The sequence below is a fragment of the Xenopus laevis genome, chromosome 4S (genome assembly GCF_017654675.1).
Source record: "Xenopus laevis strain J_2021 chromosome 4S, Xenopus_laevis_v10.1, whole genome shotgun sequence".
Lineage (NCBI taxonomy): Eukaryota > Metazoa > Chordata > Amphibia > Anura > Pipidae > Xenopus > Xenopus laevis.
In genome coordinates this window covers 99,440,017-99,455,493 of record NC_054378.1, presented here as the reverse complement: position 1 = coordinate 99,455,493, position 15,477 = coordinate 99,440,017, and the positions used below count along the sequence as shown (strand labels likewise).

General features: G+C 38.7%; 1 protein-coding gene across 2 annotated transcripts in view; it reads left to right on the top strand.

Moving 5' to 3' along the window:
• The window catches only part of cacna1i.S (calcium channel, voltage-dependent, T type, alpha 1I subunit S homeolog), a 359,329-nt gene that overhangs the window by 296,306 nt on the left and 47,546 nt on the right, over window positions 1-15,477 (top strand). For both annotated transcript variants that reach the window (XM_041561633.1, XM_018259873.2), the window contains exons 12-15: window positions 1,238-1,423; window positions 3,088-3,205; window positions 7,977-8,132; window positions 10,963-11,053. In XM_041561633.1, coding sequence (XP_041417567.1) covers window positions 1,238-1,423; window positions 3,088-3,205; window positions 7,977-8,132; window positions 10,963-11,053 — 551 coding nt within the window. The remainder of the gene's footprint in view (window positions 1-1,237; window positions 1,424-3,087; window positions 3,206-7,976; window positions 8,133-10,962; window positions 11,054-15,477) is intronic.

Sequence of the window (15,477 nt, the reverse complement as noted above, 5' to 3'; positions counted from 1 at the left end):
GATGGACCACTATGTTTCCATCTTTTATTTTTTAATTATTAATATGTGTATAATTACCGTATATACTGGAGTATAAGCCGTCCCGAGTATAAGCCGAGGTACCTAAGTTTTACCTCCAAAAACTGGGAAAGCTTATTGACAGAAATGCAGCAGCTTCTGGTAAGTTTCAATCAAAAAATTGAGGGTTTCTGCTCACATTGGAGGTGCCTGGCATCTCGTTTTTGGATGCCGGCGACCATTCTTGGACACCGGTGACTATTCTTGGAGACTATTCTTGGACGCCGGCAACTATTCTTAGACGCCGGCGACTATTCTTAGACGCCGGCGACTATTCTTAGACGCCGGCGACCGTTTTTGCGCTTGACCCGAGTATAAGCCGAGGTAGAGTTTTTCAGCATATTTTGGGGGCTGAAAAACTCGGCTCATACTCGAGTATATACGGTAAGTTCCACTTGTCTTCTTTCTATAGCTAAAAGCCTGTTTCGGGCTCAGCTAGTATTATCTAGGCTACTATTATGTTAGGCTGATTTTCTACAACCATATTACCCTATATTACATTTATAATGGTCCTTTAAGTTTAGTGCTTCAGTTTTGACATGGAGAAGATAGCTACCACGAGTCCATGACAAACCAGAAAGGGTCTAAACAGAGCTAGGGCTGACACTGGCTTTACATAGTGCTTTCAATAATGGTCTTGCAAGGGAAAGGGAGGGTTAGGTGCCCAGTTAAATAAAGACTATTATAGTAAATCAATTGTTGGACAACATTTTGCATTAAATATATGGACTGTTTATTGTTCTTTCAAATGATAGATTAATAAAGAAGAGATGAATTCTCATTGTCTTTGTAATTGAATATTGAAGGCTTCCTTGCATACAGTACGGCTAGATTATTTAAAATAATAAAGAGCATCCCTGTGAGCAGCAATTGTTGGTCATGAAACATATATAAATCTAAAATGATTAGGTCCAGTTTTTTCCTAGTATTAATCAGGAATTCCTATTCTTTAAAATCACCTTTATCTACAGCATATTTAATGGTCCATTACTTAATACGTATTAAAAGATTTCGTTCACATTTCCTAATTCATTTTTCAGCATTTCACATAATAAGTTAGTTTCTCCTCCAGTAAGCATTTCTAATAGAGTAGATCTTGATGAATAGACTTTTTTTTTCTAATATAATTATCAACTTACAGGTACATTAACTACTCATTTGATTGTTATCCTCTCTCCAGTGTCTGGGAGATAATTGGGCAGAATGATGGAGGGCTGTCTGTACTAAGGACTTTCCGACTTCTACGAGTGCTGAAGCTGGTACGGTTTATGCCTGCATTGAGGCGTCAGTTGGTGGTATTGATGAAGACTATGGACAACGTGGCCACATTCTGCATGCTTCTGATGCTCTTCATCTTCATTTTCAGGTGCAGAATATTAGTATTTCTTTCAGTGAGAATAAAGGGAAAAGTAGTCATGTGTAGTATGTATAGGAAGTTTAAGCCTAGTCACTTATCTTAGAACATGGATTTTTAAGGACCCAAAATAGTGCCCTATGCCATTTAGATTGGGGTTCCACTGTTAGTAGTTTTTCCTACCGGACCCTTATTTTATATAACAAGACTACGGGGCACATTTACTATTGGTCGAATATCGAGGGTTAATTAACCCTCGATATTCGACCGTCGAAGTAAAATCCTTCAACTTCGAATATCGAAGTCGAAGGATTTACCGCATTTCCTTCAATCGAACGATCAAAGGAAAAATCATTCGATTGAACGATTAAATCCTTCGAATCAAACGATTCGAAGGATTTTAATCCATCGATCGAACGATTTTCCTTCGATCAAAAATTGGTTAGAAAGCCTATGTGGACCTTCCCCATTGGTGCTCTGTAGGTTATAGGTGGCGAAGTAGGTGGTCGAAGTTTTTTTATAGAGACAGTACTTCGACTATCGAATGGTCGAATAGTCGAACGATTTTTAGTTTAAATCGTTTGATTCAAAGTCGAAATCGTAGTAGAAGGTCGAAGTAGCCAATTTGATGGTCGAAGAAGCCAAAAAAATACTTCGAAATTCGAAGTATTTTTGATTCTAATCCTTCACTTGAGCTAAGTAAATGTGCCCCCAAGAGATATGGTTCTTAGCAGAAACAAATGCTTTAGCATTCAGCAACACATAATGCAATGGATCACAGAATGCTTCAAATCAGTTTTACAAGTCATACCTTTTTATAACTTGTTTACATTGTAGATAGCATTCTCAGATAACATGATGGTGAGCAGTTACTTGTAAGAATCCTATAGGTTGAGAACACTTACCCACCTGACCCAAAGGTGTTCTGTATGGACAGCAGTTACACCATGGCATGCTAATTGCAGGGTAGAGATAAGGATAATTAAGCTTGGGCATCTTTTGTTCTGTACGCCTTATGTTTTTACATATTATATTAAACTATATTATTTAATATACCTGTGTGTTAAAAATCACAGAATCTCACCTGTCTTGGGTTGACTGTTAGGAGGCATCTCTTAGGGAGTAAGACAGATCCTGTGGATTCTGGAAAATGCCAGAGGACTACTGTAAAATGTCATGGACAGTTACTATTAGACAGGTGGGGTCTGTTTGGGACACTTTATATTTGTAATACAAAGACCTATTTTGAATGTAAGTCCATACCTGGAATTGGGTGTCCCACCAAATCATCAGTGAGTGTCCCCATCACCATGATCCCCTAAAAAATATAAAATCTTTTCCTTCAATAAAACATGGTGATTAAAAGTGGTTGTAATCCAATTTTTCAGCAACATAATTTGGGTCCCCTGAAAAAAACATTAAGAACTACTGCGTTATAATGTTTCCATTCACTGTGAGGCTAGGTATTATAACTAAGCATTGCAAATATAAGATTTCTATAATTAGGTTTAGTCTATTGTTAGAGGAACATTTCACTTTAGTATGTGTGCCTATTATAATTGCTTTTTACTTGTGTTAAAAAATGTTGGTGGGTAAGGCTAAGAATAAAACTTTCCAGAGCATTAAAACATTATCATATTTCAAATGTAATTTTTGGTGTTTTTTTCTTAATTTAGTATCCTTGGGATGCATATCTTCGGATGTAAATTCAGTTTAAAGACTGATTCCGGAGATACTGTTCCAGACAGGAAAAACTTTGATTCTCTACTTTGGGCCATTGTCACGGTTTTCCAGGTCGGTGCATCTTTATTAGAGCTGAATAGATTTTCATTTTTCATGTTGCAAACTGTGTGCTGTAAGATAGAATAACTTCTTGAGTAGCCTAAAATATTTATATGAAAAGTCCAACTTTGGTTTGGCAGTTTCTTCTAGTGTTTGCAACACCATTTGCCTTTTTCTTGAATCAAACCTGATCTAACTGAACATATTTTCATTATAATGTAGAAGGCTCAGAGGAAACGACTAGTGATTGGCGAATTTATTTGCTAGGCACAAATTTGCACAAATTTCCACAAATTTGCGGCAAAAAAAGAATGGACACCAGCACAATTTGGACAAAAACGGATGCCGGTGTCCAAAAAAAAACGGACGCCGGCGTCAAAACTGGATGCCGGAGTAAAAAACTAGACGGTGGTGCTGTTTTGCAAATTTTTCTCCGTTTTGCGAATTTCGTGGAAAATGCCCCAAATTCACCCATCACTAGAAAAGATTTGGTTACAAATGCAGACAAAGGTAGGGGGTAGGATGCCTATTTTTTTCTTATGGCGATTTTGTCTTGGTGACTTTTTTGTCTTGGCAACTTTTTTGTCCAAATGCATTAAAGTCAATGGCCATTTTTTTTCTTATGCGACTTTTTTGTCTCAGCAACAATTTTGTCTTGGCGACTTTTTTGTCTTGGGGACTTTCTTGTCCAAATACATTAAAGTCAATGGGCGTTTTTTCTCATGGCAACTTTTTTGTCTCAGCGACAAATTTGTCTCAATTACTTCTTAGTTGCAGGAAATTTTCCGCTGCAAATTTTTGCTGCAGTTTTGCAAAAAAAATTGCTGGTGGAAAAATGTGGAATTTCGCCGCAAATCCATGCCTGGCAAATAAATTTGATCATCACTAAATATGATTAAAAAATTAACTTTATTATAGATTTATAAATATTTAAGTAAATTAGAGTAAAGTCAAAACTGGTATTTCTTGCTGCATTTGAACCTCACCAGATTATAACCTTAGGTATCATACTCATAATTAAAAATCCACCAAAATGATGTAACATCCAAACATCACAACTCATATTAAGTCAGATTTCCTAATCTAAAACATAAAAAACCCAATAGACTTCATGATGATTTTTGACTATCATAAAGTTGCCTTTACTTACTGCATGAATTATCTTCTGTACCGCCTGTTCTTTCAAATACTATTTGTCTCCCATCACACACTGCACACAATGTCTACCCACCAAAGTATCTTTATTCATTTTCTCAGTGGCCACTAGAGAAATTAAATTGTTTGAATGCTACAGATAAACCTATAATTGACTCATACAGAAGCTTGCCAGGTTTTACAGTAGCTACACATTTTTGTATTAATATTTCGACATGTTTGCTAGTTAGTTTAAAAAAGTGAATTTGCGATCCTCTCAAATTACAGTAAAACTCAAAAATTGTCCCCAAGCTTTAGTTTTACAGTAAAATTGGCCACAACTGTCACATGACAGCATGTGAATTGCCTACTCCTACATTTAAAGACATAGCAACAAAATACCTATGTTTGTATTGCTGCTTTGCTTTCTATACATTATACACATATTCAAGTGCAAAATGTTTTCTACGGTAGGGTCTGTATTATATATGATCTACCTCAGTTTAGAATAAACATACAAAATTGCTCTAATCTAGTAACCAGGTATTGTTTTGATCATCCTAACAGCCCTAGACAAACGATGTGCCCATGTTGCTCTGTACCCAACACTTGTTTTAACCAAATTGATATTCAGCAGAAGTCTTTCTTCCATTTGTAACTTGAGTTAAATCAGGCAGAAAATATATTATGGTGTCTATAGTAGCAGGGGCTCAGGTGTGCAATCAGATCAACTTCTCCACTTCAGTCATGATCATTTTTCAGTAAAATATATAGTAGTCAGCGCTGTAGATACTGTGATATTGGATCTGCTTCTGCAATTTGTAATAGAACCCTGCCTTCAAGGTCATAAAGGTGGTGTTTGAGGGAGCTACTTACAAACAAACAAAACTCTTCATGTGGGCAAATAATGTGTAAATGTTAATTTAGTAAAACTATTTACATAAAGTTAATTAAAAGAAAAGCTGTGCTTACTGGCCCTTGGCCTAAATAATTGGACCATTCCAATAGGAACACATCATCAGGGCAAGGGTGAGCTGATGCTTAAGATGGACTCTGTGGGGCATATTTGGAGTATTTTAATTAAAAAAAATATTCCCCGCAACATTGCTAATTTACTAGAAGAAGAGCACAACAGATTTTGGAGAATTAATTTCATTTAATTTTGCGAAAACACCCTTTGCATTGGTGTAAATTCACATCTTTTCTCCAGGTTAAATATCTCCAGTGAATAGTCTCCAATTTACACAGAGCCCAAGAATAAATTTTCATCAAAGAAAAATTTCCTCATGTTGATGCTGGAGATCTGCCTTAAAGAACAGACACTTTTTGCATCTCATTCTCTACGACACCTACTCAATGTTGATTTCCCACATTCTTTAGAGACGTTTTCCTCACTTCAACTGTATGAAATACACCGGCAAATTGTCACCCATAATTGACGCCAGGAGAACCACATTTACCACATTTCTCTTCTTACTGTGCACATTTAAGATGTGAAAATACTCCTGGCAAATGAAGGTGAACTATGGTGAACTAAGTTAAAACGTGGAGAAAATTTACACTTTAGTAAAAATTACCCATTTCTTAATGCTGGGTTTCTGGATAGGAAATTCAATACCTGTATGCGCTTTCAGTAGCAATAAGTTAAATCCTAACTGTTGATTCCTGGCTGTGAATTATTAGAACATGGTTATTAAATTACTCGGCTGTAGGTTTAAAGAACTTAATGAAAGAAAACCCAACCATGGAAGAAAATCTGCCCCACGTTAATTTACATTTTTTTAAAATTAAATGTGTACGGGCAGGGCTGGATTTCTAATTCCGACACCACTAGATTGTCCTGTGTCATTTCACTCCCGCCACCTCTTGAACGCACATGTACACACACCTTATCTGCCAGCACCGGGATTTAGCACGTGGGAGATTTAAATTACTGTCAAAATCTCCCACACAGTCTTCAGTAGGCAGTATATGCGGCTGGATGGCATGCCACCCTTAAAATTGTGCCGTCTTAGGCCCTGGCCTTTGTGGCCTGGCCACAAGTCCGGGCCTGTGAACAGGTAGATATTAATAAATCAGCAATATCCCTTTAAAGGAATTGTTCAGTATTAAATTAAAAACTGAGTAAAAAGGTTGCGCGAAATAAAAAAATGTTTTCAATACAGTTAGTTAGCCAAAAATGTATTGTATAAAGGCTGCAGTGACTGGATGTCTAACATAATAGCCAAAACACTACTTCCTGCTTTCAGCTCTCTTGCTTTCCACTGATTGGTTACCAGGCAGTAACCAATCAGACTGGAGGGGGGACACATGGGTCATAACTGTTTGCTTTTGAATCTTACTTACATAGTAAGGGTCAACTGAACAGTTATGTCCTATGTGCTCCCCCCTTAAAGTCGCTGACTAACTAAGACTTAGAGAGCTGAAAAGCAGGAAGTTGGGTTCTGTTCAATATCTGCTAACTCCAGTCTTTATATATTCAATTTTTGGCTAACTAACTATATTAGAAGCATGTTCATTTTGCATAGCCTATCTATTTACCCAGTTTTTATTTTTACACTGAACTGTTCTTTTAAAGGAGAAGGGAAGTCATCTTGCACTTGGGGGTGCCAAATGTTAGGCACCCTCAAGTGATTGTATTTACATACCTGAAACCCCCGGGCCGGTGCTCCAATCAGCAGAAAACTGCACCGGCCCGGGGTTATTCCAGGGAGCACCACAGAGCGATCCTCTTCCGGCTTCTTCTTTCTTCAATTTTCCCAGGGCAGGCGCATGCGCAGTAGAATGAAATAGGCGACTTTTTAGTTAAAGTCCATCTCTTCGCTCTACTGTGTATGCGCAGCCACACGAAGAGCGAGGAAGACAACGGCTCGGGGTTTCAGGTAAGTAAATACAATCACTGGGGGTGCCTAACATTTAGCACTCGCAAGTGCAAGAAGACTTTCCTTCTCCTTTAAGCAATGGTGTCCTTTCATTCTATTGTTCTGTGTTACTGGCCCTTGTTATCACTATTATCTATTTTGTAGCCATGACAAGTAGCTGCTACTAGTAGTTCTGTGTATCTTTACCCTAAATCTTTTTCCCCGCATAGTTAAACATTAACATCACATCCACAAAATATAGGCAGGTTTTTACTTTTGATTTGCTTCAAGGAACTTAGTTGCCCCCATTTTGGATTTGTTTTAATGAAGCAGCAAAAGGTAATTAACCAGATTGTTTTGTTGTCGTGGGTTCATTATTTGTGTTGCGTGCAGAATTCTTATAATCTATGTGTACAATTTCAATTAATTAACTCTATATTAAAGCTCAATCTAAATAAGTTTTTATTTACTCTGGTAAACGAGAACAGCTGTCCATTGTAATAATAATGATTATATTCTTTAACAAAAGCAGTGCTAATTCTCGGACTTCCTTGCTTCAACTAATAAATGCCTGCTTTGTTTGTAGTTGGAGATGATTGATACTGGCATAACATTGGTTTCCAAATATCCTAAAATCCCTATTTTTGTCCATTAATAGATCTTTATTGTTACCATGGGTATTCATAGGCAATAATCATTATTCATTGTTGCATCTACAACAGCTCTAGTTTATGTTATGTTTGCAGAATAATGGTTATCCATGATGAATGTTATTTACTTTCTCCTAGATCCTTACCCAAGAGGATTGGAATGTCGTGCTGTACAATGGAATGGCCAGTACATCTCCATGGGCTGCCCTTTACTTTGTAGCATTAATGACATTTGGAAATTACGTTTTATTCAACTTGCTTGTTGCTATATTGGTTGAAGGGTTTCAAGCAGAGGTAAGAAAGGCCAGAATGGTGGAGCAGGTGGACAGATCAGTATCTGCATCTCGAGTTTAAAGCAGTATTTAAAGGAGAAGGAAAGCTACGGAGGCATTTTATTGCCAATAGATTAGCTGCAATAGTGCAAGCTAGAATGCTATATTTATTCTGTAGAATGTTTTACCATACCTGAGTAAAAAGCTCTAGAAACTCTCTGTTTGTTTAGGATAGGAGCTGCAGTATTAACATGGTGTGACATCACTTCCTGCCTGAGTCTCTCCCTGCTCTGGGATCAGATTACAGTAGAGAAGGGAGGGGAGGGGGAAGAGGAGCAAACTGAGCATGCTCTTGCCCAGGGCAATGAAGTTTAAGCTGAAGGCAGGAAGTCTGATGCAGAAGCCCATGAGTACACAATAGAAGGAAAGAAATGTGATGTTTCTTTTGACAGGGGACTCAGAGCAGCACTACTTTGGGGGATTACTGGTATATTAAGATGGACCTTTCTGATAAGGCTTACTTAGTTTTAACCTTTCCTTCTCCTTTAAGGGGTTATTTACTAAAAATTTCTTAAAACCACTCCGATCAAACTCCCATGCACAATTTTACCGTATTCATCAATAAATGAATTTGAAACAATCTGGTGCGGAAAAAGACTCAATAAAATTGTGAAAATATCTAAATGGTGTGATTTTTTTTGGATTTGACGACTGAAAATTCAGATTTTTTGGATTATCACCCGAAAACCTTCAGATTTTTGTATGAAAGCCAGCACAGAGCATGATATCTGATATCTGATTTTTTTATCTGTAAAAGGGACATCTGCCACTGACGTCTACATTTTCGTACCCCCTAACTTGTGCATCTAAGATGCACAAGTTAGGGGGTACGAAAATGTGGGTGCCAGCTGTACTAGAGCCCTGTCCTTACCATCTGCATTTTTGGCAGGCTGTAAGGACAAAACATTGCTGCAAACAGTGCTGGAATTGGGGAGGGATGCACAGGGATGCCATCCCTTCACTTCTTTATTTTTGTGAAATAACATCCCCTCAGCAAGAGTTTTGAATCCCGGAACTGTCTTTTGCTCCTCTCCACTTCTGCATGCAAATAAAATGCAGAGGTAAAATAAAATATAGTTAAACATATAGAAGATAAAAGGAGAGAAAAGATTGCTGGGAGAGAAATAGAGAAGAGATAGAGAAGAGCTAAACAGATAAAGAAGGTGGAGGCATCAGAGAAGGTTATAGAGAAAAGTAGAGAAGAAGAAAACAGGGGAAAGAAAAAGGAATATGAAAGTAGTAAACAGCCGCAGATTAGAATGATATATATGAAATAATCTTGGGTAATATAGAATATGATGGGGTTTTTATGACACACAATACACTGGCAAGGAGCTGTGTTTGCAGAATCTGCATTGACAGTCAAGAAAAGTCATGTGCACAATTTTCATTTTGGGGTCCTTACAGGTCACATACTAAATATATGCATACTGGGCATTAAACTGTGCATTAGAATGAAATAGCAAAATGGAAATAGCAAAATAGTTTTGCTTTAAAGTGGGTGAAACCAGAAAGTATTGCTGCGTGGCTTGTTATAACAATGGGTGTGGCTTATGGTTATGGGAGGGGCTTGTTTTAGCATTTCAATTCAAGCTCTGCATAAAGTTCTTGCATTTGTATCCAGGGTCAAACGAAATGACGCCTACTGTCTTGCCATGCCACACACACTGCCTCTCACCAGCCACCATGTCCATCTCATTCTCTCTTTGCTCCTTACCATCATAATTTGCCCCCATTCTTTTTTAATCCCACCTCTTGGAGCTGCAAAATAAAGAACACAAGTTTGGGACAGAAATACTGAATACGTGTGAAGTTCTATGTATCTGGCTGTTTACATGGTCAATCTGCTCATTTCTAGTGATGGGCAAATTTGTCCTGTTTGCGAAACGGTGAAAAATTTGTGAAACACAAATTTTGACGCCGGTGTCAATTCAAAGGCGTCAAAATTGACACCAGTAACAATTCCAATGCCGGTGACAATTTGACAGTGTCAGAATTGTCATCGGCGTCAGAATTGTCGGTGGCGTCAGAATTGTCAATGGAGCACTGAGCAGATCTGCTTCTCTCAGCCTGCAACAATACGCAAGCAGACAACAGCCAGAGCCAACAGCCTGTGTGCCCAAAGCCTAAGAGATCTTATACCACACAGTAGTGCAAAGTGAAATTGGCTGAGAGCCTAATGTTTAGTTAACCACTTTCACATGTCTACAGGTTCTACTAGTAATTTAAATCAAACTAAATGGCACAGCTGCATTCATTTTCTGTGCATATATTAATGCACATTAGAATGATTTCATGTTTAAATAGCCAGCAATTACAAGACTCTAATTATAATTAGTCTCTACCATCTGTTGTGCTGGGCTATAGTTTTATCCCTTGTTCTTTATAAAGTCTTCTTCAGTTTCCATTCATTTCCTTAATCAGAGGATACAGAAGTGTTCCAGTCTCTCGCCAGCCATTTTCTCAGAGCAAGTGTAAACGATGCAGAAAATAATGCATTATATAAATAAACTGTGAATCAATGTGGATATCATGATTCTAAATGATTTGAAGGGGAACTTGGGGTAAAAGATTTCAGAGCCAGCTATTAGCACCAAATGAACATTAAGAAAAGAGAGGCAATACAGTGGACAGGGCTAACTTGCAACTACTTTTTGATGATCCCCTTCAGTAAGAATGGGTGGTAGAGTTGAACTGTAGTCCAACCACATGTAGAGTGTTGCAGTATCTTGTTGACTGTACCCCTGTACTAGCAATGACTAAGAGATTTACAAATATTTGTTTCTAAATAGGGAGATGCCAACAGATCTTATTCTGATGAGGAAAGGAGTTCCTCTAATATGGAGGAATGTGATAAATATCGGGAAGTTGAATCTCCATCGGGTAAGAGGATTCTTTTTTTGGTGTAATCATGTTCAAAATGCTCAGTATTATGTTGGTGTCATTGTTGTGATCACACATGATCATTTTTGTACTGAAAATAATGGAGAGGAACAATAAAAAGTGCTTAATTCCTAAACATTGGTGTTACAAATGTCCATTGTTTGTGCCTTAAAGGAGAACTAAACCCAAGAGATGAATTTGACTATAAATGCCATATTTTATATACTGAATTTACTGAACCAACCTAAAGGTTTGAAATCTCTATAGTAGTGATGATCCAGGCCTTCAAAGTTGTCACAGGAGTTTACCATCTTGGATTTTGTTTGAAGTGTTTGTAGGTCTGCAATCACACATACAGTGTTCTTTAAGTACAAAGCCAATTACATTTGTCTGCAGGGGATCTACAAAGAAATATCAGGACAGGTGTAACCCGCATTGTCCCACCAGTGCAGGCACTGGATCCCCCACACTCACTCAGCTTATAGACACACAGCTGCTGACAAAAGGACTTTATTAAGGTGGAGTGCACTTGGCTGGAGCCCTATAAGACAATAGGGAAACACGCTGCCTGTTATGATCTGTAGGTATAGGAGCCCAAGTACTGACAGAATACCCCTTAGGTGCAGTCGGAGAGCCTCATCTTATTCTGGTTTTCACCAATGCCGTTTTGGGGCCCCGGACTTTCTGCTGCGGAACAGGTGAAGATCCTAGGTATTCAGAGTAAGGTACAAGGATCAGGCAGAGATGAGTCGTGGACAGGTCAAAAGGGCAGGCAGCAAGATGCGGAGGTCAAGAAACAGGCACAAGGTCAATATCAGAAGATCCAAACAGAATTAAGGTTTGGAGTCAGAAAAACTGAGAACCAGCTTGGGCACTCAGTTCAAGCAAAAGGTGCCTTTTAATTTCAAATTTGGCGCCCTACGTGACGTCAGCGTGTCCACTGACGTCACGGCGCATCGTTACTGCACATGCGCATAGACGGCATGGGCGTTTCCTAATTGCGGCCAGAGGAACCCAGGTACCGGCTTGTCTAAAGGTAGGAATGCGCGCCGGTCTCCCGGAGCGCATTATACTGCCATAGTTATGTACATAGCAAGGCCAGCAGCCCACCTCTCTCATACATCTTAATGCACTTGGTTTTAACATAACTAAAACATAACTAAAACAGTGATCGTATAGTGTTAACAAAAAGTACGTAAAACAGTATACAAAAATTGATATAGCATACCTATAAAACAGCAGGGAAACCCACTGCCGCTGTCATGTACATAGCATGGCCACCAGCCCACCTATATTATAACAGGCAGTTATAACTAGATATCCCAGGAAACATATTGCATGTTTTTTATAGAGTATACAGCATAAAACATATCACATGAAATGATTGATGAGAAACTCATAATCAGACTGAGCAGATTATTTATACAGCAGCCATCTTGGGATGTACCACGTGCTCTGTTGGGCTTCACTATAAACTTCAGTTAATCTGCAGTTCAAACTCAGTCAAGTTGCTGCACAAGACACAGGAACTAAAGCAGAGAACATACAACATGATGCAGAGGAGAAATTAACTTCTACAACTGAATATTATACTTTTTTATTAAACAGAACCCTTACAGAGCTCTTACATCTCCCATAGATCTTAATGCACTGTGGAGGGACCAGATAGGGTTTCCACCTGGCTGGTGTTATTAATAGGAAAAAATGGCAAGAATACAAAAAGGCCTGTATTTTTTTCCAGAAAAGGTGGCAACCCTAGGACCAGACTATTTGGCTGTATTCACTAGGGGGTTTGGAGGGCCCATTACAGGGATATAGCCTGGTATGTGTTCTCCAATGATTTAATCTATGATATCAGGTTTAGCTTCTGTCAGAAATCACTTGTAACCTGTTTTATTTCTAATAAACAGTTGCATTAACAAGTTTCCATTGAAAATCCTGGTAAGCGTGTCGGTACAGCCCAAAGGTTTTCCTTCCTATTATTCCTGTGACCTTAACAAACCAGAAATATTTGGTGAAGATTCCTATGCATAAAGTCCCTGTGTTACACAGGCCTGCAAAATGAATTCTAAAGAGCACCAAAGGAATTGTACTTGCAACAAATAAATGATGAGACACTGGAGATAATTTACGAGAGTTATGTAATTTAACTGCATTAGTTCAATTACCAACAGAAACCAGACTTTTGCTTTAACTTAAACTTTAAATTCTAGTTGACTGTTGAAAGCAAATTGCTGATCAGTCACAACTAGGGTTGCCACCTGGCCGGGATTTTACCTGGCCAGTAAAAATGAAGCTTGATCCCAATGATATTAGTAGGGGAAATCCATAAAAATATAGGATGGCCGGTATTTTTTTCAAGAAAAGGTGACAACCATAGTGACAGCTGGCTATTGCACCTGTGCAGTTTAGCACTTATGTTTGGAAATGAGCCCTACTTTCCCTTAACAAAGTGCATTTGTATGGCGTGCACCCATAAAATATAGGGGTCATTTACTACATGCAAGATAGCATGTAAAGTGCAAAGTTATCTGCCTTTCTGTGCTGCCAAAAGGAGGGCAGAGACCTGTGTTCCACTGATGAATACAGCTCTGCCATCATTCAGTAGCACTGTTTCATAAGAGGTGGATGGGGAAGGCAAAAAGCTAGTTATCCACCATCCCCCTACCCATCTATTACTTGTGCGTCATTGAGACTCACAAGTTGTGGGTGCAGGCTGCACTGGGCACCTGCACACAGGTGACTATTGAGTGATAGGTATAATAACATAACAATTTAATCATTTTGAAGGATACTATCTGGACAATTTCCTAATGTAGATGCTAAATTGCACCTGTGCAGCAATCCATAGCATAATATGCACAAAGCTAATGGGTTGCTACTCATACCTCTTATATGTGTTGCACCTCTCACTTTATAAGATGCAAAAGTAAAAATCACATCTTGGATAGCAGTGAAAGCTGCTCTACAGATGCACTCATGTGACAGCTAACCAGCATCACGTAGGAATCTGCAACCTGTGGTTCTCCAGCTGTTACTGAAGTGGGGTGTCATGGCACGCTGGGACCTACAGTTTAACGAGAGCTGGAGAACCACAGGTTGCAAATCCCAGAGCCGGAGTATGGGGATGTATGCCAGGACTGAGTGCTGAAAGGAAATCATTTCCCAAAGACACAAAGGCAATTAGCAGTATTTTAGCATGTGATTCTTTAACCCTTTCTTGTTATTAAAGATTATTTACTCTAAAGATGCCAAATCCTGTTCTGAACTGCAGCTCTCTGTAGCTCCACTAATCTGGCAGACAATATTGGGAGCAATTGCTCATAACAACTGTTCTTGACATCCCTGATCTATTACAGTATGTTACTATGACATTACTGAAAGTGACTGCATGCCAATTGCCAGCATCTGCCAACCTTACCTACAACAGATGTCATTTTCCCAGCATTCGGTAAATAAAAGAAAACAGAATCTTTAGTAATACTTTTGGGTCTTAGGGAAATAAAAGAAAATCTACATAATCCTTCTGGATATTTGGCTGCCCCCACCAGCAGTTCCCTCCAGTGCTACACAACTCTGCACATTGTCTAAAATGATTTAACTAAGGACAGAGTTTCAATCCCACCTGTGCCAACCTTGCGATGCCCTTATTTATAGTGAATGAAACAATTATTCTGGTGTATTGTGCCACCAAGTTGACGCTAGCTGCTGTACCATGTAACAATATAGGGGAATCAAGAGATTTATTTTTAAACAAACACAATTTTTAGAACTGTTTTTTTTACCTGCAATAGGGACTGAACAACAAGGAAAACACTTGCTATTACACCATCATAAACCATTCATCAGTCACAACAATAACCATAGATCTCCAGATTTCTTCTATCCTATATTTGCCCAAGGTACTTTCTCCCACATATCCCAGAAATATCCTCACAAAGGGGCCCCATGCAGTTTTTTTAATATCCTTCCAGTGACAATTTCTGGAGTGATCTCAGAGGGTGGCCCACTCAGTGCCAGGGGGAGAACCCCAATGCCTCTTTTCCTAATAAGACATAGGAAAGGCACCTTACTCCCTGCTTCCCTAAATGCTGTCCCAGACAAATTGCTGCAGGGGGGCCCCTTATAGTCTCCTGGTCTGGGTAGCAAATATTTTTTCCTTTCAGCTTGCTCACAGACCATACCATTGCAGCATCTAATATCCCCTGTAAACATCAAATTTTTTAATGATTTTTGTAAACTTAAGGCATAGAGATCCAAATGATGGAAAGACCCCTTATCCAGAAAACCCCCATTCTGGAGAATAGGTCCCATACTTCTACTTTTTTGTTCCAAAGAGAAAATATAAATCTAAGTAACAGTAGACTGTAAAGTATTAGGGTATAGCTTGGGGATTTTCTTAATCCTTGTTTGAATGCAGTTTT